The sequence below is a fragment of the Vombatus ursinus genome, unplaced genomic scaffold, assembly GCF_900497805.2.
Source record: "Vombatus ursinus unplaced genomic scaffold, bare-nosed wombat genome assembly UNPS02005659.1, whole genome shotgun sequence".
Taxonomy (NCBI): domain Eukaryota; kingdom Metazoa; phylum Chordata; class Mammalia; order Diprotodontia; family Vombatidae; genus Vombatus; species Vombatus ursinus.
Genome location: NW_020945437.1, coordinates 23211242 through 23238885, shown reverse-complemented (window position 1 = coordinate 23238885; position 27644 = coordinate 23211242). Strand labels below are relative to the sequence as shown.

Genomic DNA, 27644 nt, shown 5'->3' with positions numbered 1-27644 from the left:
TAATTATTAGTGATTTGAAGCATTTTTATATGGATGTTGATAACTTGTATATCTTCATTTGAGGACAAACTCATAACCTTTGACCGTTTATCAATTGGTGAACGGCTCTCATTCTTATCATTTAGAATCAACTCCTCATACATCTTGGAAATTAGAACTTTATCAGAAAAACTTGCTATGAAGATCCTCCTTGCCTCCATTTACTATTTCCCTTCTAATTTTAGCTACTTTAGTTTTATTTGTACAAAAACTTTTGGGGCAGCTAGGTGGTACAGTGGATAGAGCACTAACCCTAGAGTCAGGAGGACCCGAGTTCAAATCTGGCCTTAGACACTTGACACTTACTAGCTGTGTGACCAAGGGCAAGTCACTTAACCCATCGCCTGGCCAAAAACAAAAAAAAACCCAACAAAACACAAAACCTTTAAATTTTATGATATCAAAACTGTTTATTTTGTCTCCTGCGATCCTTTTAATTCCATTTGGTCATGAATTCTTTCCTTACCTAAAGATCCAAAGGGAAATTTCCTTTTTGTTTCTATATTTTTTTATGATATAACCTTTTATATCTAAGTCATATATCCATTTAGAACTAATTTTGGTATATATTATGAGGTGTTGGTCTAAACTTGACTTCTGCCAGATTGCTTTCCAGTTTTGTCAGCAGTTTTTGCTTAACAATGAGTCTTTACCCTACTGGCTAGAGTTTTGAGATTTATCAAATACCAGACTACTAACTTCACTGGCTTCTGTATGTTCCACTGATCAACCTGTCTTTTAAAAAAACTAATACATAATCATTTTGATAATTACTACCTGTAGTAAAATTTGGTATCTGATACTGCTAAACCACCTTCCTTTTACTTTTTTCCCCATTATTTCTCTTGAAATTCTTGACACTTTGTTCCTTCGGATGAATTTCATTGTTGTTTTTCTAATAATCTTTTGGTAGTTTGATTGGTATGGCATTGAATAAATGAATTTAGGTAGCACAGTTATTTTTATCTTATTGGTCTGGCCTATTCATATCCAATTTGTTGCCAAGGCCTGTCAATTTCATCTTTAGTACAGCTCTTAAATACACCCTCACCCCTTTTGGTGCAGGTGCTTATTATTAGGCAATAGCCTACGGGGGAGGTTTGGGAGGGGGAGGTTGGGGGGGGTTGGAGGGGAGGGGAAGTTCTGCCTGACTCAAGTCTCTTCCCACTCCAGGACATCCTCCATTTGGTTGACAAAATTATTTTTCATAAAGCACAGGTCCGACCAAGTCACCCCCTTACTCATTAAACTTCAGTGGCTCCATATCATCTCTAGGATGAAATACAAAATTCTCTATTTGGCAGTCAAAGCCCTTCATAACTTAGTCCCCATTCCCTCCTACCTTTCAGTCTTTTTACACCTTAACTCTGCACCCTCCCCCCAACATACTCTTTGAGCTAGCGACAGTGGAGTCTTTGCAATTCATCAAACAAGATGCCTCATCTCTCCATCCAGGCATTTTCCCTGGCTGGCATGAATGCCTGGAATGCTCTCCCTCTTCGTCTCTGCCTCCTGGTTTCTCTGGCTTCCTTTGAATCTCAGATATAATCCATCTTTCTACAGCAAGCCTTTCCCAACCCCTCTTAATTCTTGTGCCTTCCCTCCATTATTTCCTATTTATCCTGCATGTAGCTTGTTTGTGCATATTTGTGTGCTTGTTTTGTTTCCCATTAGACTGTAAGTTCCTTGAGGGCAGGGACTGTCTTTTGCCTTTCTTTGTATCCCCAGGGCTTAGCACAGGGCCTGGCACATAGTAGATGCTAAATAAATGCTTACTGACTAACAGGTAAATTTTTCTATTGAGGCTTAATTTGTTTAATTGAAGCAAATAATACCCAGGAACAAGACACAAGGACACAGTAACCCAAGCACACAAGATTAAATTAAATAATTTAATGAACTCCACTCACCTCATTTCACCTTGCTGCTGCCTTCCAGATACTTTCCTCTACTTCCCTGGACTCTAGGCTCTCAGATATGGTTATCTGTACATATATATATACGTTTTATCTTCTCATTCGACTGTAATCTCCATGAAAGTGGGACCACATCTTATCTAAATATGCTACCTCCCTAGTGCCTAACACACAGTAGACTTTTTTTGTTTGTTTGTTTTTGTTTTTAATGGATGTTGAATGCTGCCAATAGGTGGGAAGGTAAATTGGAAAGTAAATTAGGAGACACTTGTGTCTGCGCATGTACCATATTGAAGGTGGGTTGGAAGGCATATTGAAATGAGATGCTTATAACTCTACCCGATGGGGCTACCAGAGCATGGTGAAGCTAGGTCAGGTGTCACACTGGAAGGAGACTTTTACAAGTCTATGAGAGTCAGTCTGAAAAACAAATTGAAAGGAGATCCTTGGGTTTTATGAGGGCTCTTGTTGAAGCTAGGTCAGAAATAAACACTTACGGCTCTGTGACAGCCATGTTGGGAGGAAGCGAAGTAAGCCCATTGCCTGTTAGAAGCAATATCTTAAGGCAAGGCAGAATTCCCAGCTCACGGATGGCCTCTTGAGACAAATTATTGAATGAAAGATCCAAGTGCTAAGTTCCAAAAAGATAGGGAAAAAAGTATCCAAATGTTATAGTATATTGTGTACTGTAATGAAACTTACCCATGGGAAGAAATCCTATTAGAGCTGACAATTTGTATGTTTGCCCTTTCTTCCCATCCTTCAAGGCCCTACCCAGGAGCTACTTCTCCAGGAAACCTGCTCCAGCTAGAAGAGGTCTCTTCTTCCTTGAATCTTGAATCTCACAGAAACCAAGCTCAGAAGCCACAATAACCCTTTAAAGCCCACTTGGGGCCCCACCTTGGGGCCCCACTGTCCTAACTGGTGGTTATCTCAGTTTGCAACTACATTTAGGTCTGGGTTCCCAACATAATTTCCTTTACTTCCAAGACTTCTCACCAGCTGCCATGCCATCATGTATACCCTTAGTCACTCTTCCTACCCCTTTCAGTTCTAAAAACATTAATCAAATAAACTCTGTTGTCACTCCTGGAATGTCGATTAGCTCCCCTCTGGCTCCATTCACCATTCCTGTAATTTTCCCAACCAAAATATCACTCCCTGGCCATCACTCCCCTATATTTGTTCCATTGTATGGAGCCTTTTCAGCCTCCTTCACTGATTCATTATCCAAATCATGTCCCAGAACTGTGAGTACATGCCAAGGCTCTGTCTTAGGCCCCCTTACTCTTCTCTCTATATACTCTTTCTCTTGGTGACCTCATGAGCTCCCGTGGGCTTAATGATCATTTCCCTACTAATAACTCCTAGATCTATATCGTCAACCTCAGTTTTTAATACGTGAGCTTCCACCCTGTACCACAAATTGCCTCTTGAATATTTCAGATGGGATATCCTAAGAACATCTCAAACTCAACACGTCCAAAATTAAATTCATTATCTTCCTCCCAAAACTCAATCCTCTTCAAAACTTCCATGTTTCTGCTGAAGGAACCACCATTTTTTCAGTCTCACCCATGTTTGTAACCTTGATGTTATAAATACCTCATTCTCCCTCACCCCATATATTTATTCATTTATTCGCCCACATATTTATTATTGCCAAATCTTGCTTTCCAGCTCCACGTCTCTCACATTCAAGCCCTTCTCTTTACTCACATGGCTACCATGTTATCATCTCTTGCCTACATTGTTCCAACAGTCTTCCAATTGGTTTTCCTGCCTCAGTTTATCCTGTACAAAGTGAGCTTCCTTAAGTGCAGATTGGGCTCTATCACTTCCATATTAAATAAGCTCCAGAGGCTTTCCTAGAGTCTGTAGAATGAAATATAAACTCCTGTGTTTAGTTTTTAAAGCCATATACAATCTTACCCCAGCTTGTCTTTCCAGTATCATTATGACACGATTCCTCCTACTCCCACACTCTGTAATTCAGTCAAACTGGTCTTCTGGCCCTGACACACAACATTCCATTTGCCCTCTTTCTGCCTTTGCACTGGTCATCCCCCATCCTGGAAGGTACTCTCCCCCGCACTTCCACCTCAATGAGTCCCTCTCTCCATTCAAAGTGCAGCACACATATCATCTTCTGCATGAAGCCTTTTCTGATTCACCCCCCTTTCCCAGAGCTGCTCATGCCCTGCCTTGCATTTATTTGTAGATATTCTCCTTAAATTTATTCTGATATATTTATGTATGTCCTTATCTTTCAATGCAAGCTTGTGAATAGGTTCATTCTATTTGTATCACCAATTCCCAGTACTGTACTTGGCACATAATAGGCATTTAATAAATACTTGTTGAATGATTGATCCCCAAGGCTTAGCAGCATATAGTATTTAATAAAATGCTCATTCATTCATTCATTCATTCATAGTACTTTGTTCAAACCTTTCTAGTGCACAACTTTCATGATAATTTATATGGAATTATCTGTGTCCATCTTTTGTCTTCTGACTAGACTGAAAGATCCCTGAGGCCAGATATTACATATGATTTCAGAGTCTACATTCAGTTTGTTGAGTGACTACAGAATACTTTGGCTAGCAAAACCACCATAAAGCATTGGCCAAGCTTTTGAAAATGAATGATGCCTTTGAGTGGAACATCTTCCCCATTCCTCTTTGCTTACTAAATTCCTAGCCACTTCCATCAGAAAACCTCCCCTCATCCTCCATGCCAGCAATGGACTTCCCCCAATGCCTCTCAGAAGTTTGCTTCTACCTTCCTAATGCTAATGTCATCTAATATTATGTGAGAGGGTGGGGTGTGGTGGATAGAACCTTGAACATGAAGTAGGGTACTTGTGCTTAATTCTGGTCTTATTAGATATGTGATCTCAGGATAGGTTATTTTATCTCTTGGGTCTCTCAGTTTCCTCATCTGAAAAATAGAAAGAATATTCTTTGCACTACTTGTCTCATAGGATCATTAGGAAGAAAGCAATTTGTAAATCTTGTAGTGCTATAAAAATGAGAAATATTCTTATAGTGATGATGATCAAGATGTATTTGTATCTTATTTCCCTTCTATACTGTAAGTTTCACACCTGGGTCTAGACTGTATCTTTTCTAAATTCTATATCTCTCCTAGGATGGAACATAGGACTCTGAAAACAGTTGGCATTTCATAAATGTTTATAGAATGAATTAGTCAGTAATCCCCTTGGTCAGATGTTAAAATGCTAAATTAAATAAGCATGAAGGAAAATGTCTTATTCACATGGGCTATGACATAATGGGAATTCTGACTCTCTAGAAAGGGTTTAGGAAAAGAGCAATTATTTTTCCATGGTGGTTAAAACATCTCCATTCAAATCTTCCTCTTTTGTTTCTCTTGTTTCAATTTGGAGGGGACCCTGGACTTCCAAAAGCTACGCCTGTGGAATGTCAGCTCTGACTGGGCCTACCAAACTGGAAAGTCTTTTGCATACGGGTTCTGTAATAAACTGAGTGTCTGCCATCCCAGGGCCAGCCCAATGTAGTATGGGGATGTTCATCACCAAACAGTTGGCCAACATGGGATGCATTTTTGTGGCCATGGCAACTCATGAGGAGGGTGGAGGGATTGAGATGTAGGGTCATAGATTTAGGTCAGAAGGGACTTAGAGGCATTGAGACCAGCTCTTTCATTTTATAGATGAGGAAACTAAGACTCAGAAAGTGACTTGCCTATTCTGGATGTTAAGGTATCTGAAGTAAGGAAGAAACACAATTCAACTAAAGGGAGGGGGTATGGATGGAATGCAATGGCAGGTCTAAAATTCAGGCCCCTAATTCTCTAATGTACCCCAGTACAATCAATTCGATTCAACAAATACATATTGAAAGCCAACTGTGGATGAAGCCTTGTTCTCATCCCTAGAAGAAATATAAAGAATAAGACAGTTCTTGTCATAATAAAGCTTATAATCTAGTAAGGAAGATGAAATACATATACAAATAATTGAAGAACAGGAAGAATATATAACATGAAAATAAAGAACTATGAAAGTGCAGAGTGGGGAGATGCCATTTCTGACTACGAAGATCACAAAGAGCTTCTAGACAGAGCCAGGGCTCCTGAGCTGGGCTTTGAAGAATAGGTACTATTTCTAGAGCCAGAGATAGGATGGTTGGTACAGGTGGGTAGAGGTTGGGACAGGGGTGGGTGGTAAAGAGGATGTCCCAGGGGATTTTGTGAGCAAAGATACAGAAGTGGGAAAAGGCAGGGTAAGTTCATGGCCTCACAGTCTTACGATTTGGCTGGAACACAGATTGCATCAGCCTTAGGGTTGCCTGTAGAGACCTTAAGTCTGACAGCTTGGAGATAAATGTTTGCTTTTGTAGAGAGAAGAGGAGATGCTGAGTAGTGCCAACCTCTTGAAAAGAATATTTTGCAGATGGTCCCTCAGAGTGAGGAAGCATCAGGGGAGTCTAAGCTATGATAGAGATGAGCATAAGGAAGGCATAGGACTTTGCCCTCTGCTATTACTGTGTTTTTTTTTTTTTTTTGGTCTGATGGGAAGGGGGTTGCCTGTTTAGCAACCTTAAGTGCTATCTATAAGAACTGACTGGAGAGAGAGAGAGAGGAGGATGATATTGATTATTTAGGAGGCTTGGTGAGACCTATAAGCATTTTTTACAGTGTGAAATAAAGGCTTATCTATACCTAATATATGCATTATTCCTTGGGGCCTTATATGGCAGCTGGGGATCTTTTCACCCACATATGTGGAGAAATAGATAAGAGGATAGTTGAACTCTATTATGAAATTTCCTAGAGTAAATTCTGGGTAAGGATAAAGTGAACCAAAGAGAGAGTGATTGGGATGTGTATGAGGGAGAGTGAGGGTATGCCTCTAAGTTTGAACCAACTACACGTAATCCCAGAGCATGGGGTGCTAGGTCATGTGTTACATATCGAATATATTTTATAAAGGCTCACATTGAAAATGATGAAAAGAATCAAAGTTTTGTGTATAAATACATACAAACATATATAAAATACATAAGCTTTCATTATCTGGAAGACGTATTCATTATTTTTGTCATCATTATCAAAGTTCATAATTCATATAGTATTCTGTGGTTATATACTTCACATACATTCTTTCATAACTATTACTATGTCCATTTTTCAGAGGAGAAAACTGAGCCCCAGAGGAGTAAAATGACTGCCCAGAGGAACAAAGCCAGTAAGAAGACGAGTCAGGTCTCTAGGCTCTAGGAGTGGTAGGTAGGTGTGTCAGTACCCACAGCATGATTCAAGCTCAATTTTATTTTCAATTCAACTCTGAAAGGAACTGAATCAACAAAAAGATACCAGGAAGTATAGTTTTAACACCTCTTGTGAGGAGGGAGCTCTACAACCACAATCAGAGAGATGACAAGTAGGCACCCTCTCTAAGGACACCTTGTCCCCAAACTTACTTCCAAGAATCGAAATTCTCCTGTCTTGATGCTGACAGTTTTAATTCCGTTGAAACAAAGTTCCAGTTCCTTTAAAGCAGGAAATGTGTGAAATACCTCTAAATGGAAAATGAGAAATATAACATCTGTATCTTTCATCTCATAGAGACTTACAGATTTAAAAAAAAAAAAACAAAAAACAAACCACACACACATTGAATAGGAAATCCAAAAGCCAAATAGTACAACAACAAATGCAGAGTTTTGGTTTTCTGGGTTTTTTTTGTGTACTATTGCCATTAACTTATAAAGAACATTAAAATTCATTAAGGATTTATTAAGGACCTCCTATGTGCAGAGCTGCTTAGCACTGGGAATGAAAAGATAAATAAGATAGGATCCCTGACCTCAAGAATTTATACTTTGGTTTATAATCCAAACTATTCTTACATTGTGATTTAGGGTCAGAATCATGAGAACTTGGACTAACAGAATGCCAAAATAATAAAATCTTAGAATCAGAAACTTTTAATATTATAGAATCAAACTTAGAATCACAGTCTCAGAATTATAGCATTATAAAGAGTTCAGAATAACAGACTCAAATTCAAGCTTAGTCACTGATCCTCTACTAATGTCCTTATCTGATGCCTCCTCCCACCAGGGAGGTGACCCCAGGTGCTCAAAGGCCAAACCAGTGGATTGTAAACTCTGGCAGTCCCTACCAACCTGGAAAGGCTTTAAGGACAGGCCCAGTGACACAATAAGTCTTTAGAGAGACTTATTGCTGGGCTGGCCAGAGGTGATGAATTTTTTCAGCCCCAGCAATTCCCCCAAACCATCTCCTAAGTTATATAAGGCCTGAAATCTGTGTCATTGAAGGGAATACCCAGAGGGACTACCTGGTTCACAGGCCTCTGAAGTGCTGAAGTAGTAAGAACCTTTAAATTAGAAAGAAATCTTGGAATTATTCATGGTTGGTCTCATAGAATCCAGTAAGATCAAAGAGTTTTAGGATCATAGGATCTTAAAATCAAATAATATTAGAATCTATGATTCTACATGTTATAAAATATTTTGTAAAGTGTAAAGTACTATGCAAATGTAAGCAATAATCCTTGGACTTTATTGAGTATTTCTACTTTTGACAAGAAAACAAGTTTGTGACCAGAATTTAGTAAAAACAACAAAACAAACAAAAAACACCTTCCCTAGTTTGACCTGGGGTATGATTCATAGGACTTTATAATGTCAGAGTTGGAAGGGACTGTAGAACACAGGCAATAGAATGTTAGGGCTAGAAGGGATCTTAGAGATCACTTAATCTGTCACAGCAGGAAACCAAGGCAAAGTGATTTGCCCAAGGTAATGGCAGTCATAGACAGAGGTGAAGCTGGAAGCCACATCTTCCAACTCCTTTCCCTGCACTTTCTCCTGTGTCAGGTAGATGTTCAGAATGATGACCTTGCAAAATCTTTAACTGTCAAAAATTTGACTGTGTTCACTAGATTTTACCTTTTAAGTCAGGAAAGTAGAATTGAACACATTAAGATTTTGAACAATAAGGAAGATAGCAAAGGAATATTCAAATCACCAGAATGTGAACAGAGGATTCAATTAATAGAGGTTTTAATTTCTGATTTGTCCTAAAGCTGCTTCCTTTATACTTGGTGAGGAAGCTAATTTAGGAGGAAATAGAATGTGTCTGTCTTATTCCTGACCACATGCTAGAAAAACACAACCTCACCTCTTAGATTATGACAAAGCATGGTCCTAAGAAAAGGCAGTGTTGTTGGGTAAAAAATCCTCAACTGGGAGTCAGGACAACTGGATATTAGACCTAGCTTTGTCAGAGAATTAGTGTGTGACTGGTCAAGTCACCTCTCTCTAGGTCTCAGTTTCTATCTGTAAAATTAGAAGCGTTGTTTACAAGCATGGTGCTAGTTGTGTTTCTCAACCTGGTGATGACCCCAGAGCTGGCCCCACTACGTGTCCCTTGTGCTCAATCTACTGCAACACCTATCTGCTCAGCAGAGAGGTTAGGGTTAGATAAATAAACCTGAGAATCATCTACATTGAGATATGATAATCAAACCTATGGGCATTGATGAAAAGATGAAATGCGACCATATAGAGAAGGGAAGAAAAGGAAGCCTAGTACATAGTCTTGGGGGATACTTATCATTAATGAATGTGACCTGGATGAAGAGGTAGCAAAGGAGACTGAGAAGGAGCTAGGAGAAGAACCAGGAGAAAGCAGTGTCAGGAAAACCTAAAGAAGAGAGAGCATCCAGGATAAGAGAGTGATCAACAATGTCAACAGTCGACAAGAATGAAGACTGACACGAGGCCACTGGATTTAACAATTAACTTTAGGGAGAGCAGTTTGAGTTGAATAATGGCGTCACAAGCTGGACTACAGAGAATTTAGAAGAGAGTGAAAGGACAGGAAGTGAGTGAGTGAGAGGCAATCAGTGAAGACAGATTTCTCAAGGTGTTTAGCCATGAAAGAATTAGGAAGATATAAGATGAGCGCCAGTGGGGTAGGTCAGAACAAATGATGGTTATATAAGACATTGGAGGCATGTTTGTAGGCAACAGGGAAGAAGGTAGTAGATCAGGAAAGACTGAAGATTAGTGAGTGTATGAGGATGATAGAGGGGGCAATCTGTTGATGAAGATGGGATAGAATTGGTCTCTTCTTTGGCTTGGCAAGGAGAAGGGCCATCTCTTCATGAAAGACTGAGGTGAAGGAAGAGATGGCCTGAGATTTTTCCAGTGAAGGATGAGTGATGTCCTCAGCTAAGAGAGTTGGGGGAAGGTGTTACATAAGAGATCTGAGAAATGAGAAGGTTTAGAAATGCCACTGTGGTAAGTGGGATAGAGAAACAATCAGGGAGGTGTAAAAGGATTGCCTTGATGCTGTGAGAGCCTAGTTGAGATTCCATAACATAAATCTGTAGCTGATGCAGTTAGCATTATTTTGGAATTTTCTCCAGTTCTGTTCAGTAGCATGTGAACAAGAGTAAAGGATATGGATGGTGGGAGTAATCTAAGATTGGGGCTTGGCAGGGCATGATTGGCAATAGAATAAGGGGGCAAAAGGCTCAAGTACATAGGATAATGTGGAGTTGACCTGGTTCACCAAAGGGTTGAGATAGGAAAGGGGAAAGAGTAGTGCAAGTGATTAGAAATTTCTGGTAAAGAACTGAGGGATGAAGGAATCGGAGGTCACAGTGAGGACAAAAAACAGGATGAGGGGTGATAAGGCAGAAGAAAAGATAAAATGATAAAATTATGACTGATAAAAGAATTTCAGAGTTAATCAACATGGGAGTAGAACACTTGTGAGTGATAGCAAAATTAAGAGTAGGACCATTTCTTTTTATAGCTAAGGCGGAGGGGCAGGTCATGAGAAATGAGTAAATTGAGGAACTGGGAAGTCATGATGTTTGAAAGAGTATATATATATATATATATATATATGTGTGTGTGTGTGTATATATATAGTTGTATGTTATATATGTACATATATTATATATCACACACACATATATGTGTATATGTGTGTGTGTGTGTGTGTGTGTGTGTGTATATATATATATATATATATATATACACACACACATATATATGTTTAAGTCCCTTAGTATCATGGAAAGAGTTGGGGTGGAGAGACAGACTGTGGTCCAGGCATTGAATTCCCTGAGAAAGGAAAGACAGTGTTCTGGGTAGTATGGTTAAATAACAGCTACGAGAATCATGATTGGGTGATAAATTTCTATTGAGTGAACCTCAAAGAAGGAGAGGTTACTAAGTGATATTGGCAGTGAGAGAGTCTGGAATTAGAAACAGGGAACAAGGAATATTCTGGCTCTACCACCTCAACTAGTGAGTTGAGAGAGGGGGGTTATGGGTAAAAGTACAACCAGTACTGGAAAGAGTGGCCAGGGATGCAGTGTCATCAGGAGGAAGTCAGGTCTCAATTAGAACTAGAAGAAGGAGTGGGAAAGCAAAGATAAAAGATAAAAGGAAGCTTGTTAGTTACGGGGCAGGCATTCCAGAGAGCACAGTCAAAGGAACAGGGAGATATGGAGAAGAACATTTGATAGGGCTGAATTGAGGAGGGTGTTGTTGTTTGTCCTTCATTCTCGAGGAGGACCAGTGACTTCAATGAATTGGATTTAAGTGAGGCAGGGCTGTGCAAAGTCATCAGCCTCACTCTCTCCTCCAGAGTCATCAGAGTCCAGTGGCAAGACCTAGGTCAGGACAATTGATGATGGCCCCTGAGGAGGGTGAGAGTAAGTGGGGCATAGGGACATCCAAGGGTCTAGAATCACTAAGGGTGTGTATGTGTGTATATGCGTGTGTGTGTGTGTGTGTGTGTGTGTGTGTGTGTTTGTATGAGAGAGAGAGAGAGACTATGATGGGACTGGAGTACACCAACCACCGAAGAATGAATCCACACTGAGAATCAGTGCCTGGAAAGAGGTCAGTTGAGGGAAGCAGGTGATTAGACTGTTAAAGGCCTTCCCTTAAAGTCCAGCCCTACAGCAGGTGGTAATGCTGCATCCAATGAAGGCCAAGATGTCCATCTCACAGCAAGAGGGGGCAGGTGAAGGCAATGGCTTGGGAGCATCAAGAGAGGAGGCAGATACTGGTCATTCTAGGTGGGTCTGATCCAAGGCAAGCCTCCAGAGCACTGAAAAAGGCCTTGAGGTGAACACAGAGGCCACAGGCAGACAGCCTGGGTCAGGGCTCACACAAGGCTCCCTGGGAAGTCTTTGGAGCAGTGGAAGATAGGAGAGAATGTATTTCAGGCCTAGGGGACAATCAGTACAAGACCAGTCAAACAGGTAGGAAGAGGACCAGGAGAGAACAGTATCATAAACAACCCAGGAAAGAAAGTATCTAAGAGGAAGGAGTAATCAACACTATCAGATGCTATAAAGAAGTCAAGAAGAAGACTAAAAAGAGGCCTTTAGATTTGTCAGGTAATAGATCACTGGTACCTTTGGAGAGAGCAATGGCAGTGGAGTGATGAGATAAAACTAGATTGCAAAGGGTTTAGAAGACTCTGAAAAGTGGAAGTATTGAGTGTAATTTTTTTTTGTTTTTTTACTAAAAAGATTGCCTGAGAAAGAGAGGAGAGATATAGGAAAACAAAGGGAATGGTAAGATCAAGTGAGGGTATTTTAAGGATGGGGAGCTTTGGACTTGTTTATAGGAAGCTGGGAAGGAAGCGCTAGATAGGACAAGATGAAAGATTAGTGAGATGGGGGAATGTTTGAGTGGGGAATATGCTGGGGGAAATGGGAGGGGATGGAATCAAGGGTGCACAGAGAGGGGTTGACCTTGTCAAGATGGGTCACGTCTTCATCAGAGACCAGAACAAAGGATAAATTCTGGGAGATTATATCAAGGGGCTGTAGAGATGAGGAGGAGAAAAGAAGAAACTCTTAGAGAATGATCTCGATTCTTTCCAGTAAAATATAAAGTGAAGACCTGGCCTGAGAGGGTAGAAGAGAGAGAGGGTGAAAGGAATAAGCATTTATTAAGTACTATGTGTCAGATCCTGTGCTAAGCACTTTACAAATATTATCTCATTTGATCCTCACAACAACCTTGGGTGCTGAGTGCTGTTATTATCCCCATTTTACAGTTGAAGAAAATAAGGGAGATAAAGGTGAGGTGACTTGCCTAGGGTCACACAGCTAGTAAGTAATTTGAGCTCAAGTCTTCCTGACTCTGGGCCCATTGCTATATGCACTGTCTCATCTAGCTGCCAAGAAGGCAGTGAGTGTTGCAGGGGATTTGAAAAAGGAGATTTGGAACAGTCAGACTGCAGAATCCTTGATCATGGAAGTGGAACACGTGGGTAGTGTGAGACCAAGAGTGTGACCATTCTTGTGGGGCTATCAGGCAGTGGTTGAGTAGGTCATGGGAGCTGAGTAGATTGAGGAATTTGGAGATTAGGGTATTGGAGGGAAACCTAATTTGTATGTTGAGGTCCACGAATATGAACACTAATACGAAGTTGGAGTAGAGTGGGAAATTGTGAACCAGTCAGTAGTCTCATTGAGAAAGGATAAAGAATGTTTTGGGGATTGGGGGAGAACAGCTACCAGTCTCTGGATTGGATGATGTTTGGATAGCATGAACTTCAATGGAGAAAAGCTTGTGGAATGATGGCAGCTCATAAAATCTAATTTTTAAAAATACGACAGTTTAGGTTTCTAATTTTACAAATGAACAAACTGGGGACCAAAAAAGTTGGGATATGCCCAAAGGAAAATGGTGGCACAGCTGGGGTTAAAATCCAGGTCTCCTGATTCTTCATTTAGTGTTCTTCCCTTTGCACCATGGCTGTTTTCAGTTCTTCTCCCTAGGAGAGCCTCGCAGGACCCCAAATATGGACAGAGTGTCATGCTTTCAAAAAGTCTTGAAGTAATTTAGGCTAGGCTTTCCTCAAGGAATCAATTTCAGTTTTTCCTTACCAATGGGCCATAGAGCATAACTCAAATATATACATATGTATATATATGTATGTGTATACATATCTAATCTCTCTCTCTCTCTCTCTCTCTCTCTCTTTCTCTTTCTCTCTTTCTTTCTCTCACACACACCTTCCCCCAAGTTCAAGAACAAGTGGCACGTGGTGTTCCCAAACTGCCATTTCCTTATTGTTAGTCAAAGTTATCCAAAGTACTTTCAATATTGTGAAATCCTAAAATGGACTTGTACAGAGGGGAAGGGCAAGGGAGTATGAGTGCTTATGAAGCTAACCCGAGGCACTGGGCAGAAGCAGCACCAATGTCAACATTCTCTTGGCTCAGACCTGCCCATTAATTGCACTCAGTCAATGAACTAAGACTAGAGGCTTCCCTTGAACCATAAAGAACTTTGAGGGAGGTGAATGATGGCAGAGTGCAGGCATTGTTTACATAGGACCCTCGATTGAGAGATCATCTAAACTCACCTTTTAGTGATATAAACCATCTTATTTTACAGATAAGGAAGTGGAGGCTCCCAGGATTTGTGGCTGGAAGGAAAAATTGCAGTGAACAAATGGACCATGCAGATTGTGTCAAGGGAAGGTTTGACAATCTTATGATCCTGTAAGTAGATCCTTCTATTCTGAACTCAAATCTTGTCCAATATCATCATCTTACAGATGAGGAAACTGAGGTCCAGAGGTGGAAGTAATGTGCCCAAGGTCCACACAAGTTAGCAACAAGGACTCCTCAGTCCTATTCCAGGACTCTTTCCACTACACCATACTTCCTTGTTCTAGCTGTGTCACCCTGGACAAGTCAATTAACCTCTGTTTGCCTCAGGTTCCTCATCTGTAAAATGGGGATGATAATAATAGCACCCACCTCCCAGGGTTGTTGTGAGGATCAAATCAGATAATAGTTGTAAAGTACTTAGCACAGTGCCTGACACATAGTAAGCACTACATAAATATTAGCTATTGTTGTCCTTGTTAGATACAGGGCTTTGGTCTTGTTGGGGTCCAGCATGTGTTACTTCATCTTTACGGAGAACTCCTCATGTCAGAGCTTGTGGGAGTGCTCCCTGGATCACCAAGAGGGGCTAAATGACTTACTGGTTCATGGTCATGCTCCTGATCCTCATCAGAGGTCAGAGGCAGGACCTGAACCCAGGTTTTCCTGACTCCAAAGCCATCTCTCACAAACTTTCCACACCTCTCAGCCTTGGTCAGAGCACGTGCTTGATAAGGGGTTGTGGAGCTGAAGTGAGTTGAAGTGAACTCCCTGACCACTTCATGATGAAGAATAAGTCTCTGAAAAGCCCATCAGTTCTGATGCTGGTTGTTTTGTTTTACTTTTCTCTTGGTTACTGTTAGTATTGAGAAGGTGGGGAGAGGCTGTAGGGCTAGGGGTAGACCAGGGGGCAGGTGGCACCTAGTGTCTCCTACTCGGTTCTGCAGAGATGCTGCAAGTGCCCTGTTAACAGCTTAAGCTAGTGGTGGCTCGTTGCCTTGGCATTTCCACCATAGTATTTAGGGGAACCATATGATGGGAGGGACTTGGAGGCAAATTGGATTAAACCAACCTATAGATAAGGGTGATTAAGAGGGCCTGGGATTAGTGTAAGGGAAAGGCCAGTCAAGGCACAGCATAGCTTCCATGCCCACAGTGTTGAGACATGTTTCTTCATCTTATGCAGGTGGTCATGTGTCATGGAATTAGAGTAGTAACTATCATCCAATTCAACACCACCACTTCATAGATGCGGAAACTAAGTCTAGAGAAGGGAAGTAACTTGTCAAAGATAGCACAGGTAGCAGGTAGCAGATACAGGGTTAAACCCAAGTCTGCTCATTCTAAATGCAGTGCTCTTTCTGCCATAGTGCATTATCTGTGCTGGTTTCTGGTGGTGGTTCATGCCAAAAACCAAAATCAGCTTCCCAGAAGAGATATCAAGAGGGGGTGGGGGTGGGGTCAATGGTTCTAGGCACAGCAGAAGAACAGCAGATTGCATGAATCACATCATTTCACATTTGAGGTTTCAGTGGACACCTAGTCCAACCTGAATGAGAATTCTTTCTACAACCCATTTAGCCTTGGCTTGAAGACTTCAATGAGAGGGAGGCCACTCCCTCCTGGGGAAGCCCATCGTAGCTTTAATTAGAAAGTTTTTCCTTCCATCAAATCTAAATCTGCCTCTGCAACCTCTCCCCATAGCTCCTAGCGTCAAAGCCCAATCCCTCTTGTTTGGGACAGCCCTTAAGAACTTAAAGGTGGTTATCTTGTCTTCCTAAGTCTCCTCTTCTCCAGGGTAAACATCCCTGGTTTCTCCAATTGATCTTCATAAAACATGATCGTGAGACTCTTTAGCATCTTGGTTGACCTCCGCTGGATTCTCTCCACCTTATCAATATCTTTCCTCAAGTGAGGTGCCTAGAACTGAGCATAATACACCAGATGTGGTCTGACCAGGGAAAATTACAGCAGGATTACCTTCTTCTATCTAGAAGCTGTACTCTCTTAGTATAGCTCATGCCACATCATACTGGGGACTCACAGTGAATTTGCAGTACACTAAAACCCCTAGAACTTTTTCTTATCAGAAAAAGATCTTTTAATCATTGTATCATTATGCCATTTAAGTACAATCTTGTACTTGAGAAATTAATTTCTTGAACCTATGTAAGTCCTAAATTTATCCCAAATAAATGTCATATTATGAATCAGCATAATTTTGTAGCCTGTTATCTAGTGTGTTAACTACCTTTCCTAGCTTTGTGTGAATTGCCTAGTTGATTAATTTGCTGTCTATCCCTTTAACCAAGTCTTGGGTAAAAATGTTAGCCAACACAGGGTCAACCATAGACCCCCCTCAAGGCACTTCTCAGGACACCTTATTTCAAGATGAAATCAAACCATTGATGACTAATCTTTGAGTCTGACCATTAAGCCGGTTCTAAATCCATCTAAGTGTACTATTGGCAAACCTCTATCTCTCAATCTCTTCCACAGAAATAGCATGAGAGACTTCAATGCTTTGGTAAATAAATGGACAAAATAAATGGACAACATTCTTCTAATCCACCAGTTTGGTAATGCTGTCAAAAAGGAAATAAAATTAGTCTGGTATGGCTTGATCTTGTTGAAACAATGCTGGCTCTTTGTGATGGAGGCTTCCTTTTCTAAATGTTTACCAAGCATCTCTTTAATATGTTCTAGAATTTCCCCAGAAATCAGTCAAATTCCCTGGACTGTAGTTTATAGATTCCAATCTTTGTCCTTTTTTTTCTTCCCACATCAGAACAACATTTGTCTTGCTTTAATAATGTTGTACTTCTCTTCTCTTAAGATCTTTCAAATATTGCTGACTGCTTCAGCAATCACTTCCAACAAACAATTCTTTCAATACTCAAGGGTATATGGTTCATGGGGCACAGGTGACTTGGATTTATCAAAAACAGCTAAATTCTCTCTTATTACCTCCTTACTAAGCATTGATCTTTGCAGTCCAAAGATCATTTTTCTTGATAGAGAAAACAAAAACAAGAGCAGAACTGAGCAGCTCTTCTCTCTTTTGTGAGTTAGCATCGTCCCATTCGCCTCAAGAAGCGGCCCCATTCCTTCTCTTGTCTTCTGCTTTTCCCCAAGGTAGATTCAAAACGATATTTTTTTGTTGTCCTTTCCTTCCCATCCTCCACTTCATTCTGAGCATTAGCACTCCTGGCACTATTCTAATAGGACAAGGATGCTTTCATGTTCATCTGTTTCTTCTGTCTTCTGTATTTATATTTTAAACACCTAAATTAGTTGGCAAGCTCTCCATGTGTTCACATAGGCCTCTTCAAACAACTACAGTTTCTCTTACCGTGTGCCCCATATAGGACATCCCAATTCTTGCCTCTGTACCTTTACCCAGGCTAAAATAATCTTCCCTTTCACTTCTGCCTCTTGGAAATCCTAGCTCCCTTCAAAGCTCAACTCAAGTACTAGCTCCTTTAAGAGGTCTTTCCTGGGTCCTACAATTGTTGGCACCCTCCCCCTATGAAATAATTGTGCATTTATGTTGTATATATCTTGTGTTTACTTATCCCTGAATATACTGTAGCCTCCTAGAAGGAAGTAAGCTTCTTGAGGGCAGGGACTGCCCAACTTTTGTATCTCTGACACCTAGCACAGTGCCTGGTAAACAGTAGGTGCATATTGATTATTTTTTCATCCTAGTTTTTTTTTCTGCTTTGAGTCTTTATAATTTGATTCTTGAGAGTTTCCCAATTCCCTGGGCTATCAATGTACGATTTTAATTCATGGGATCCTACCTATCCTTCCTTTGAGTCCTTTGAAATCACAGACTCTTAACAGAGAATAGTTACTTCGCAGGATTTCCATCATTTCCACCCCTGCAACCAGTTCTTTTCTACTGGTGATAATCATACCCAGAAATGTTGGCTCCTCTGCCTTTTAAAGGATGAAATTACCATTAAAACCAGTCAAGAACTTATTAACTCCTTTGATTTTGGCAGACAGATGGACAGAGAAAGAGAAGGAGAGACAGAGGAGAGGAAGGAAGGGAGAGAGACATCAGTAGGTGTCTGGACTATTAAAATCTCCACTACCACTATATTATGCCTCTATGCCACACTTATGCCCTTTTTACTGAACTCCTTATCTATTTCCTCTTTCTGTCCAAGTGGTCTGTAGCATATTCCCATGATAAGAACATTCTTTTCTTCCTCCAATGATCTTTACTCAAATGATCTCGACCATGCTTCCCTAGACTCTAGTTCTGGATTTCCTCTTAAGACATAATGCTAACCCCACTGTATCTCCACTTTCACTTATCCAATTCTTCTTAAGAGTATGTACCTATGAGACAAATTCTAGGTATGGATTTCATTCTACCAAATCTCAATGATATATATGATATCAAATTTATCTCCTCATGTTAGGGCCTCTAGTTCATCTCTTGTTCCCTAAAATCTAGGCTTTTGAAAATAAACTTTAGAGGCCATAGGTTTTACTATTTTTTAGGTTTTGTTTCTTATGAGCTTCTTATGTCTCAACATACTACTTTTCCTTCATTTCAGCTTCTTTCCATGGTATCTAACTCGGTGGATATATATAATGTCTTCTCCCATCCTCTTTAGTTTAAAGTGCCTTTGATTAGATTTGCAAGACATAAGGCAGACACATTCTTACCTGCTTTTGTAGGTGGATTCCACCCTGACTATGAATCTGCATTCCTGTATTTTAAGCCATGTTTCAGAAACATAAATCCTATTCTCAGACACTGTCTTCTTAACCAGCTGCTCACCTCCTGATTAGCTTTTCTTTTCTGTGTCTTTTGCCTTCAGTGGATAGCAGTGATGAAAACACAACTTGTGCCCCTAAGGTCTTCAGTTTCTTGCCCAAGACTACACAATTTTTTGGCAATTGTTTTTAAATTTCTTCTGGCAGTACCATTTGTACCCACATGAATTACCAGATGTGGGGAGTAGCTATTTGTTTTGACAACTTCTCTGTTATCTCTTGGATACATGCTCCAGGAAGACATCAAGCCTCTCTAGTGCTATTGGGTTGACAGATAACTGCCTCAATTCCCTTCAGCAGGCAGTCACCAATCACCACTACTCTCATCTTTGTCTAATCTTTACTTCTGTCCTCTGGAGGCCAAGCAGAACATGTCTAGTCTCTCTTCCACATGACAAACCTTTCAAATACACTAAGACTGTTATTATGTCTCCTGACCTCTTATTTTTCACAGGGAAACATTTCCAGTTCCTTCAACTGATCCTTGTATGGCATGGTCTTGAGGTCCGTTTTTTAAAAAAACATTCTGGCTTTCCTAAAATGTCATATTCAGAACTGAATATACTAATTCCATATGGGGTGCAATCAGTGCAGAGTACCATGGAACAATCAACTCCTTTATACTCTACACTGTCTCTATTAATTCAGCTGAAGATCATATTAGCTATATGCCATATATTTATCCTATACCATATCAGATATATGCTATACCTCACAGTTGACTCATACTGAGTGCAATTCATAAAAAACTTCCATATCTTTTTTTCAGATGCATTTCTACTTAGCCATACTTCCCCCATCTTGAACTTGTAAAATCGGTCTTTTATCTTTATCTTTATTCCTAATACATCTTTCCATAATTCCATGATTTCTTCTTATTAGGTTGGTTCAATGATCTTTTAGATTCAGAATCTGTCATTCAGTATTATCATTCCCAGCTTTGGGTTATTTGCAAATTTGATGAGCATGCCATCCATTCCACCTGAGTGCTAAGCCTGAGGCTCATCCAAGTTATTGACAAAAATGTTAATTACAATTTAACGGAGATGTCCAGTGGGAGTGTTCCAGGGATCTGTGCTTGTTTATGCTATTTAATTTATTTTTTTATCAATGATTTGGTTAGAATACTAGGTTAGAGAAGCTTCCTGAGACAAGCCATTATTTTAATGACCCCCCCCCCCACTGTTTTTCTGGGTTGTTTCATTTTTTTTAGAGTTGCTGTTATAAACTCCTAATATGTGCTTGATATTAGATTTGGTTATCCTATGATTTCTGTCTTGACTCTGCATGACCTCCAATTTACTTTCTCAATCAGAACTTGGAAAATATCATCTTAATCACTAGCAGCACTTGGACCATTCCTTCTCATGGGCAGGGACATGTTCTAGCTCTGAAATTCTGTTTCAAGGCTCTTTCTAGTTTTAACATTCTATGTTCCAAGGTCCCTTCCAATGCTAATATTCTTATGTTCTAAGGTCACTTCTAACATTCTATATTCCAAAGTTCTTTCCAGCTCTGACATTCGGTGTTCTAAGGCCCTTCCAGCGCTGAAATTCTGTGTTCTAAGGTCCTTTCCAGGTCTCACATTCTCTGTTCTAAGGTTCTAAGGTCCCTTGCAGCCCCCAAAGTCTGTGCTCTATGATCTCCTCTAGCTCCAACATTCTATGTTCTAAGGTTCCTGCTCTGACATTCTATAATTTTGAAGTTTTTCTTACACAGGTGTTCTGTTTTCCTTTCTCTTTGATTCTGCATACTTCACGTCTCCCTCTAAGAGTATATTTCTCTCTTTTCTACCTATACGAATCTTTGCTAACCTTCAAAACACAGGTAAGTCAGCTCTCTTCCACAAAGCCTTCTGAGACTACTCCAGGTCACATTTACCTCTTCGTCCCCCTCTGTCTACTTTTCCAACATTTGCCATCTGTATCATTAATTGAGTCATCCTTTTGTACTGCCCTATGACATCTTTGTTAGTATCTCAAACTGTTATTTATATTTGTATTGACCTTTCACAGAATATATAGCACTCTTATTTACAAAACACTTTATACTCGTGATTTTATTACATCCTCACAACAATCCTATGAGGCACCAGTGAAAGTATTATTATCCCTATTTTATAGAAGAGGAAGCTGAAGGTCAGAGAGATTAAGTCCAAGGCACATAGTTATTAAGTTTATAGTCTTTTCTCCCCAAGTAGACTATAATCTCCTTGAGGGCAGGACCTTTGTTACATATGTATTTGTATTTGCCATAGTGCCTAGCGCAAGGCCTTGCATACATTAGTTGTCAATTAGATTTAATTCAATAAAACTTTATTAAGCACCTACTTGTAGAGCCCTGTGTTAGGCACTAGATCAGGGATGAAGACAGTCCATACACTCATGGAGCTCCTGACATAGTCATGGAAGGCAACACATGCACTTATTTCAATATATCAAAGACCCACTGATTTAAAATTGGCAGATCTTCCCAGTGATTCTGATTGCCACCCTACGAGCTGCAGAGCTGAGAAAAATTCATCCCCTTTTCTGGCCAGGAGGCTCTCTGCACTTAGTTAGGCTGGTCCTCTGATGATGGACACCCAGTTCATTGCCAGGCACATCCTTGAAGCCTACAAAAACTTGTGTGCCTTTGGCACACTCTTCAAGGATTTGGGGTCACTTCTAAACCATGATGGGGCATCTGAGGAGGATTTCAGTGTAGGGACACATATACCTATAACTCTATAATACAATAGCTCACGGTAAGCTGGTTAGGGAAATGCAAACAAAGGTCTTTGACGTGTGGTTGAGGGGAAGAAGGTCGTTATTGACTGGGACAAAGAGGGAAGGCTTCACAGAGAAGCTGACACCTGAGGTGGGCTTTGAAGGAAGGGTAAGGTGTCAGTAGGCAACAGTGTTGGTGGGGGTGGAGGCAGGCAGGCTCTACTGGTTTAGAGGGTGGAGTGAGCAAAGGCCATCAAAAATCAGAACAGTTGAGAGCTAGTGTGGGACAGTGGCATTTCCAACAGAGGACAGCTTACCTAGAGGTAACAAGTTTTCCGATGCATTGATAAAAACAACAGCGTCAAAGTGCCTGAAGTCCTTTTCCTTAGCCTGGAGGGGTGGGGTGACAAGACAAAACAAAGCAAAGCACAGTATTATTTCCATTTCAGGAAAAGTCAGTGGGCTTTAAGGGCAATGTTCTGTGGAAAGCTGTGTCTTCTTAAGGATAGTAGAACTCTGTTATAAAGCAGTTTACTCTTCCACAAATCTAATTACTCTCCTAGTCACATCAGGGTCCCTGTGTACATAATTCTGTAGGGGCCATTGCACTCAGTATAATAGGGAAAGCCTGAAAAGAGGGGTGCGGATCATACTGGGTGAAATTCTAGAGGGGTGGTATATAACAGAAAGAATGCTGGACTGCTGGGTTTAAATTTTGGCTCTGCCATTTATAACCTGTGTGTTCCTGGGCAACTGACCCCTTCTCCTTGGCCAGGCAAACCTCTCTACATGTACCCTCAGTCCCACCCCATCCCATTCCACCTTCTTTGGCAGATTGTTCCCACCTTCTCTCTAATCTTCAGTCTCTCCTTAGCTACTAGCCCCTTCTCTGCTGCCTTCCCCACCTTTAAACCCCTCCCCACTTGATATGATGATGCCCGCCGGTTATCTTCCTAGGTCTCTCTTCTCTCTTTCTCTATTACATTCCTTGGGAAATCCAACTATACTCGATGCCTCGATTTCCTCTCTTCTCATCCTCTTCCACATTCTCTGCATCTCATCATTCAACTGAAACTGCTCTTCCCAAAGTTACCAGTGATCTAACCTAGTGGTCTTTATCCTTCTCGACTGCGCTGAAGCCTCTGATACTGTTAGTCATTTTCTTCTCCTGGATGTTTTGTCCTCATTAGGTTTTCATGACATAGCTCACTCCTGGTTTTCCTCCCATCTCTCTGACCACTCTTCTTGGTCTCCTTTGCTACATCTTTATCCAGGTGATACCCATTAACCATCAATGTCCCCCAAGGCTATGTCCTGGGCCTTCTCTTCTCCCCCTATACTACCTTGTTTGCTGGTGTCATCAGCTCCCATGGGGTCAATTATCATGCATTTATTCACATAATTCCTAGATTTATATAGCCATCCTGAGTTTCTCTCCTGAGTTTCAGTCTCACACCATCAAGTTACTTTTAGACTTCTTGAATCAGATGTCTTACAGATATCTCAAGCTCAGCATACCCAAAACAGAGCCCCTTATCTTTCCAAAACCTCCCTCTTCCTAGCTTCCCTATTACTGTTGAGGGCACCGCCATCTTCCTCACATATACAATCTATTGCTGAGTCTTGTTATTTCTACCTTCACAATATCTCTTGTCTATCATCCCATTTTCTCTACTCACATGGCTACCATTTTGGGACAGGCTCTCATCATTTTGTGCCTGAATGATTATTGTACTAGTCTTCTAATTGGTCTCTCCTGCCTCAGTCTCTCCTTACTCCAATGCATCCTTCAATTAACTGTATTTTCCTAAAGTGCAGGTTTGATCATGTTACCTCTCTACTTAATAAATCCCAGTCACTTCCTATTAACTCCAGTATCAAGCAAAAACCCACTATTTTGCTTTTAAAATCATTCACAACACGGCCTTTCCTACCTTTCCAATCTTCTTACTTCTGACACCCCCTTCCTCTGCACAATATTCTTCTATTCAGAGATACTGGTCTGGTTCCTCAGACAAGTCAACAAGCATTTATTAAGTGCCCACTATATGCCAGGCACTGTGCTAAATGCTGAGGATGCAAAGAATGGCAAAAGACAGTCCCTGCTGTCATAGGAGCTCACGCTCTAACAGGGGAGACAACATATAAACAACTATGTGCAAATTAAATAAACTGGAGAAAATCAGCTGAGGAAAGGCACTAGCATTAAGGGAGACTGGGAAATGCAGAAGGTGGGACTTCCATGTTCCTTACCTACAACACTCTATCTCCTGACTCTGTGTGTTTGTACTGGTCATTCCCCATACCTGGAATGTTCTCCCTCCTCATCTCTGCTTCCCTGGCTTCCTTTAAGACTGTGCTTAAATCCAACCTTCTGGAGACTTTTCCTGGTTCTCCACCCACCCAGGTCTTCCCCTCCTCCTACCCAAGTGCTAGAGTCTTTCCTTTGAAATCACTTTACATTTACTTTGTATATATCTTCTATTTAGTTACATAGTTATTTGCATGTTGTTCCATTAGACTGTGAACTCCCTGAGGGCAGGGACTAAGTTTTTGCCTTTCCTTGTATGCCCCAGGCACAGTGCCTGGCACACAGTAGGCATTTAATAGATTCTTTTTGGCAGACAACCAACAAGAATCTCTGGGCTTCAGTTTACGCAACTATCAAAATGTAGAGATTGGACTAAATAATCTGTAAAGTTCCTTTTATCTCCAGAGCTTAAAGATCTGACTTCTTTTCTCTGTTCTGCCACTTAAGCAAACCCTTTAAATTTCCCTGAGTCTCAAGTTTCTTTATCTGCAAAATGGGACAGCCAAGTCTTATATGACTGATTTCACTGAATCATTGTGAGGAAATTATTTTTTAATTCTTAAAGCATTATAGAAATTTGAGCAATGTGATTTACTGTGCTTTTTTGAGTCTCTATTTCCTTATCCGAAATTGGGAATAATACTTTCACTACCTACCTTGTAGGGTGTTTTTAATAATATCTCGGACAAATCATTTAAACCTAAGTTTCAATCTCTTCATCTATAAAAAATGACCATAATAATTCTTCCTGTACTTACCTACTGGGTAGGATTATTGTGAAGATCAAAAGAGATATTTGAGACAGCTCTATAATGTGCTATATAAATATGAGGGATTATTGTACAATTTGTCTAATGTCTAACATTTGGTATGTCCTTTCCCCTCCCTGTTTTGAATGCAATTCAGCATTGTACCAATCTGTTCTAATACACACCATTGTTCCAGAGCAAGTGTTACCAACCTAAGGTTTCAAGCAAGTGTTACCAACTTGAGGTGTACTTGAGGTATATATGAGAAGCATATCAAGGGGGTAAAGGGAACTATTGAATAAATAATTATATTAGCCTATTGAACTTAATTAATTGCTTTATTTTATTTCTTATGTGCATGTGCATGACAAACTCTAGAATGTATTTCCTTTCCTACAAGGGTCACAGGGATGGAAAAAGATTAGGACTTGTTCCAGAGCATAGTAGAAGTGGACAAAGTTTCCTGTTCCCACCTTTAGAAATGTTGAGAACACTTAACAATTAGAGGAAGGCCCTTCAGGAGAGGGAGCAAGGAGGGAATGAGTGATTTTTAAAAGTATTTATTTATTTATTTATTTTCAGTTTTCAACATTTGAAAGCTTTTCAACATTTGAAGCCTTTGGACCAATCTAGAAGAGAAATTCTTTTCAGTTTTTCATTAACCATCAATTGCTAAACAATGTCTTTGCTCCCCTTTCTGCAAGTTTTCTCTTGAAGTAATTAATAGTGCACCAACCCAACAAAGACCAGGGTAAGGGATCCTTTTTGATCTATCTGAAGACATGGCCCACCCAAGGGCAGTGCCCCCTTTTCCATCTCCTGAAAAGATTAGGGTATCAGAAAGGAGAGATCCCTTGATTAAGTTAGGTAACCTTGGGGGTAAGAGTGGGAGGAAGGCCCTTCAGGAGAGGGAGCAAGGAGGGAATGAGTGATTTTAAAAATCATTTATTTATTTATTTAGTTTTAGTTTTCAACATTCACTTCTATAAGATTTTAAGTTTTAAATTTTCTCCCCATTCTTCCCCAAGATGATGTGCAATCTGATATAGGCTCTACTTATACATTCACATTAAGCATATTTTCACATTAGTTATGATATAAAGAAGAATTAGAACTAATGAGATGAACCATGAGAATGAAGAAACAAAACAAAACAACAAAAGAAAAGGAGAGCAAATGGTATGCTTCCATCTGCATTCAGATTCCATAGTTCTTTCTCTGGATGTGGATAGCATTTTCCATCATGAGTCTTTTGGCGTTGTTTTAAATTCTTGCATTGCTGAGAAGAGCTAAGTCTATCAAAGTCAGTCATCGCACAATGTGACTGTTACTGTGTACAATGTTCTCCCGGTTCTGCTCATTTCACTCAGCATCAGTTCATATAATTCTTTCCAGGTTTTTCTTAAGTCTATCTGCTCATCCTTTCTTATAGCACAATAATATTCCATTACATTCATATGTCACAACATGTTCAGCCATTCTCCAACTGATGGGCATCTCCTCAATTCCCAATTCTTTTTTTTTGGTGAGGAAATTGGGGTTTAGTGACTTGCCCAGGGTCACACAGCTAGTACGTGACAAGTTTCTGTTCTGAGGCCACATTTGAATTCAGGTCCTTCTGACTTCAGGGCTAGTGCTCTATCCACTGCGCCACCTAACTGCCCCTTCAATTTCCAATTCTTGGCTACCACAAAAAGAGCTGCTATAAATATTTTTGTACATATGGGTCCTTTTCTTGTTTTTATCTCTTTGGGATACAGACCTAGAAGTGATATTGCTGGATCAAAGGTTATGTACAATTTTATAGCCCTTTGGGCATAGTTCCAAATTGCTCTCCAGAATGGTTGGATCAGTTCACAACTCCACCAACAATGCATTAGTGTGAATGAGTGATTTTGGAAAGAGAATTATCTGAAAGATTAAGTGACTATTGGTGTACTATGTGAAGTAAAATGTCAATGCTAAACAGCAACTGTTGTGAAATTTTCCTTCTCCAGGATACCTATTACTTCAAAAGGTCTTGCAACTGAGGGTATGAGAACTCTGTCAGTTTAGACATTTCTCTCCTAAACTAGAAATGCTTGGATTAAGAATAACAATAAACAAATTAAGAATGGTTCTATACCTGAAAAAAGGCTTATACCTAAAATGCTGAGTGTAGGACTAATGCTATATATATATGTATATATATGTATGTATATATGTACACATACACATACATATATACATACACACACACATACATACATACATACATACATATATATTATATGGCATTTATGTATTATATTATATTAATAGACATTAGTCCTATAGTATATATATATATATGTATATCTATATATGTAGATATGTATATCTACATATATATATGTGTGTGTGTGTATATATATATATATTTTTTTTTTGTTCAATAGCAAGTAATATTGTATATGTAAAGAACAGAAGAATAGCAGTCCTGGATCTGCCACTGATCAATCTTCCCCTCTCTAAGCCTCAAATACTTGATCTGTAAAATGGGGATAATGAATCTTGTACTCCCTTACTGTACTGAGTAGTTGTAAGGATCAAAAGAGGTAAAGGAGATTATAAAGCACTCTGGGATTTCAAGAGATTCTCTTCATCTGGGCTTTTTTTCAAGTAGGGTGTTGTCAGTGCATCAACAAAAAA

General features: G+C 40.0%; 1 protein-coding gene across 5 annotated transcripts in view; it reads right to left on the bottom strand.

Annotated features, from left to right (window-relative positions):
- Window positions 1-27644, bottom strand: part of XRRA1 (X-ray radiation resistance associated 1) — an 88729-nt gene that overhangs the window by 31397 nt on the left and 29688 nt on the right. For 4 of the 5 annotated variants that reach the window (XR_003567876.1, XM_027848334.1, XM_027848335.1 and 1 more), the window contains 3 exons: window positions 22232-22304; window positions 7427-7524; window positions 2453-2586 (listed from right to left, as the gene is read on the bottom strand). Coding sequence is in view for 4 of the 5 variants with exons in the window: in XM_027848334.1 (XP_027704135.1) it covers window positions 2453-2586; window positions 7427-7524; window positions 22232-22304 (305 nt within the window). In the remaining variant the exon portion in view is untranslated. Of the gene's footprint in view, window positions 1-2452; window positions 2587-7426; window positions 7525-19095; window positions 19306-22231; window positions 22305-27644 lie in introns of those variants that run through there. The other variant, XM_027848337.1, reaches the window with a different exon arrangement.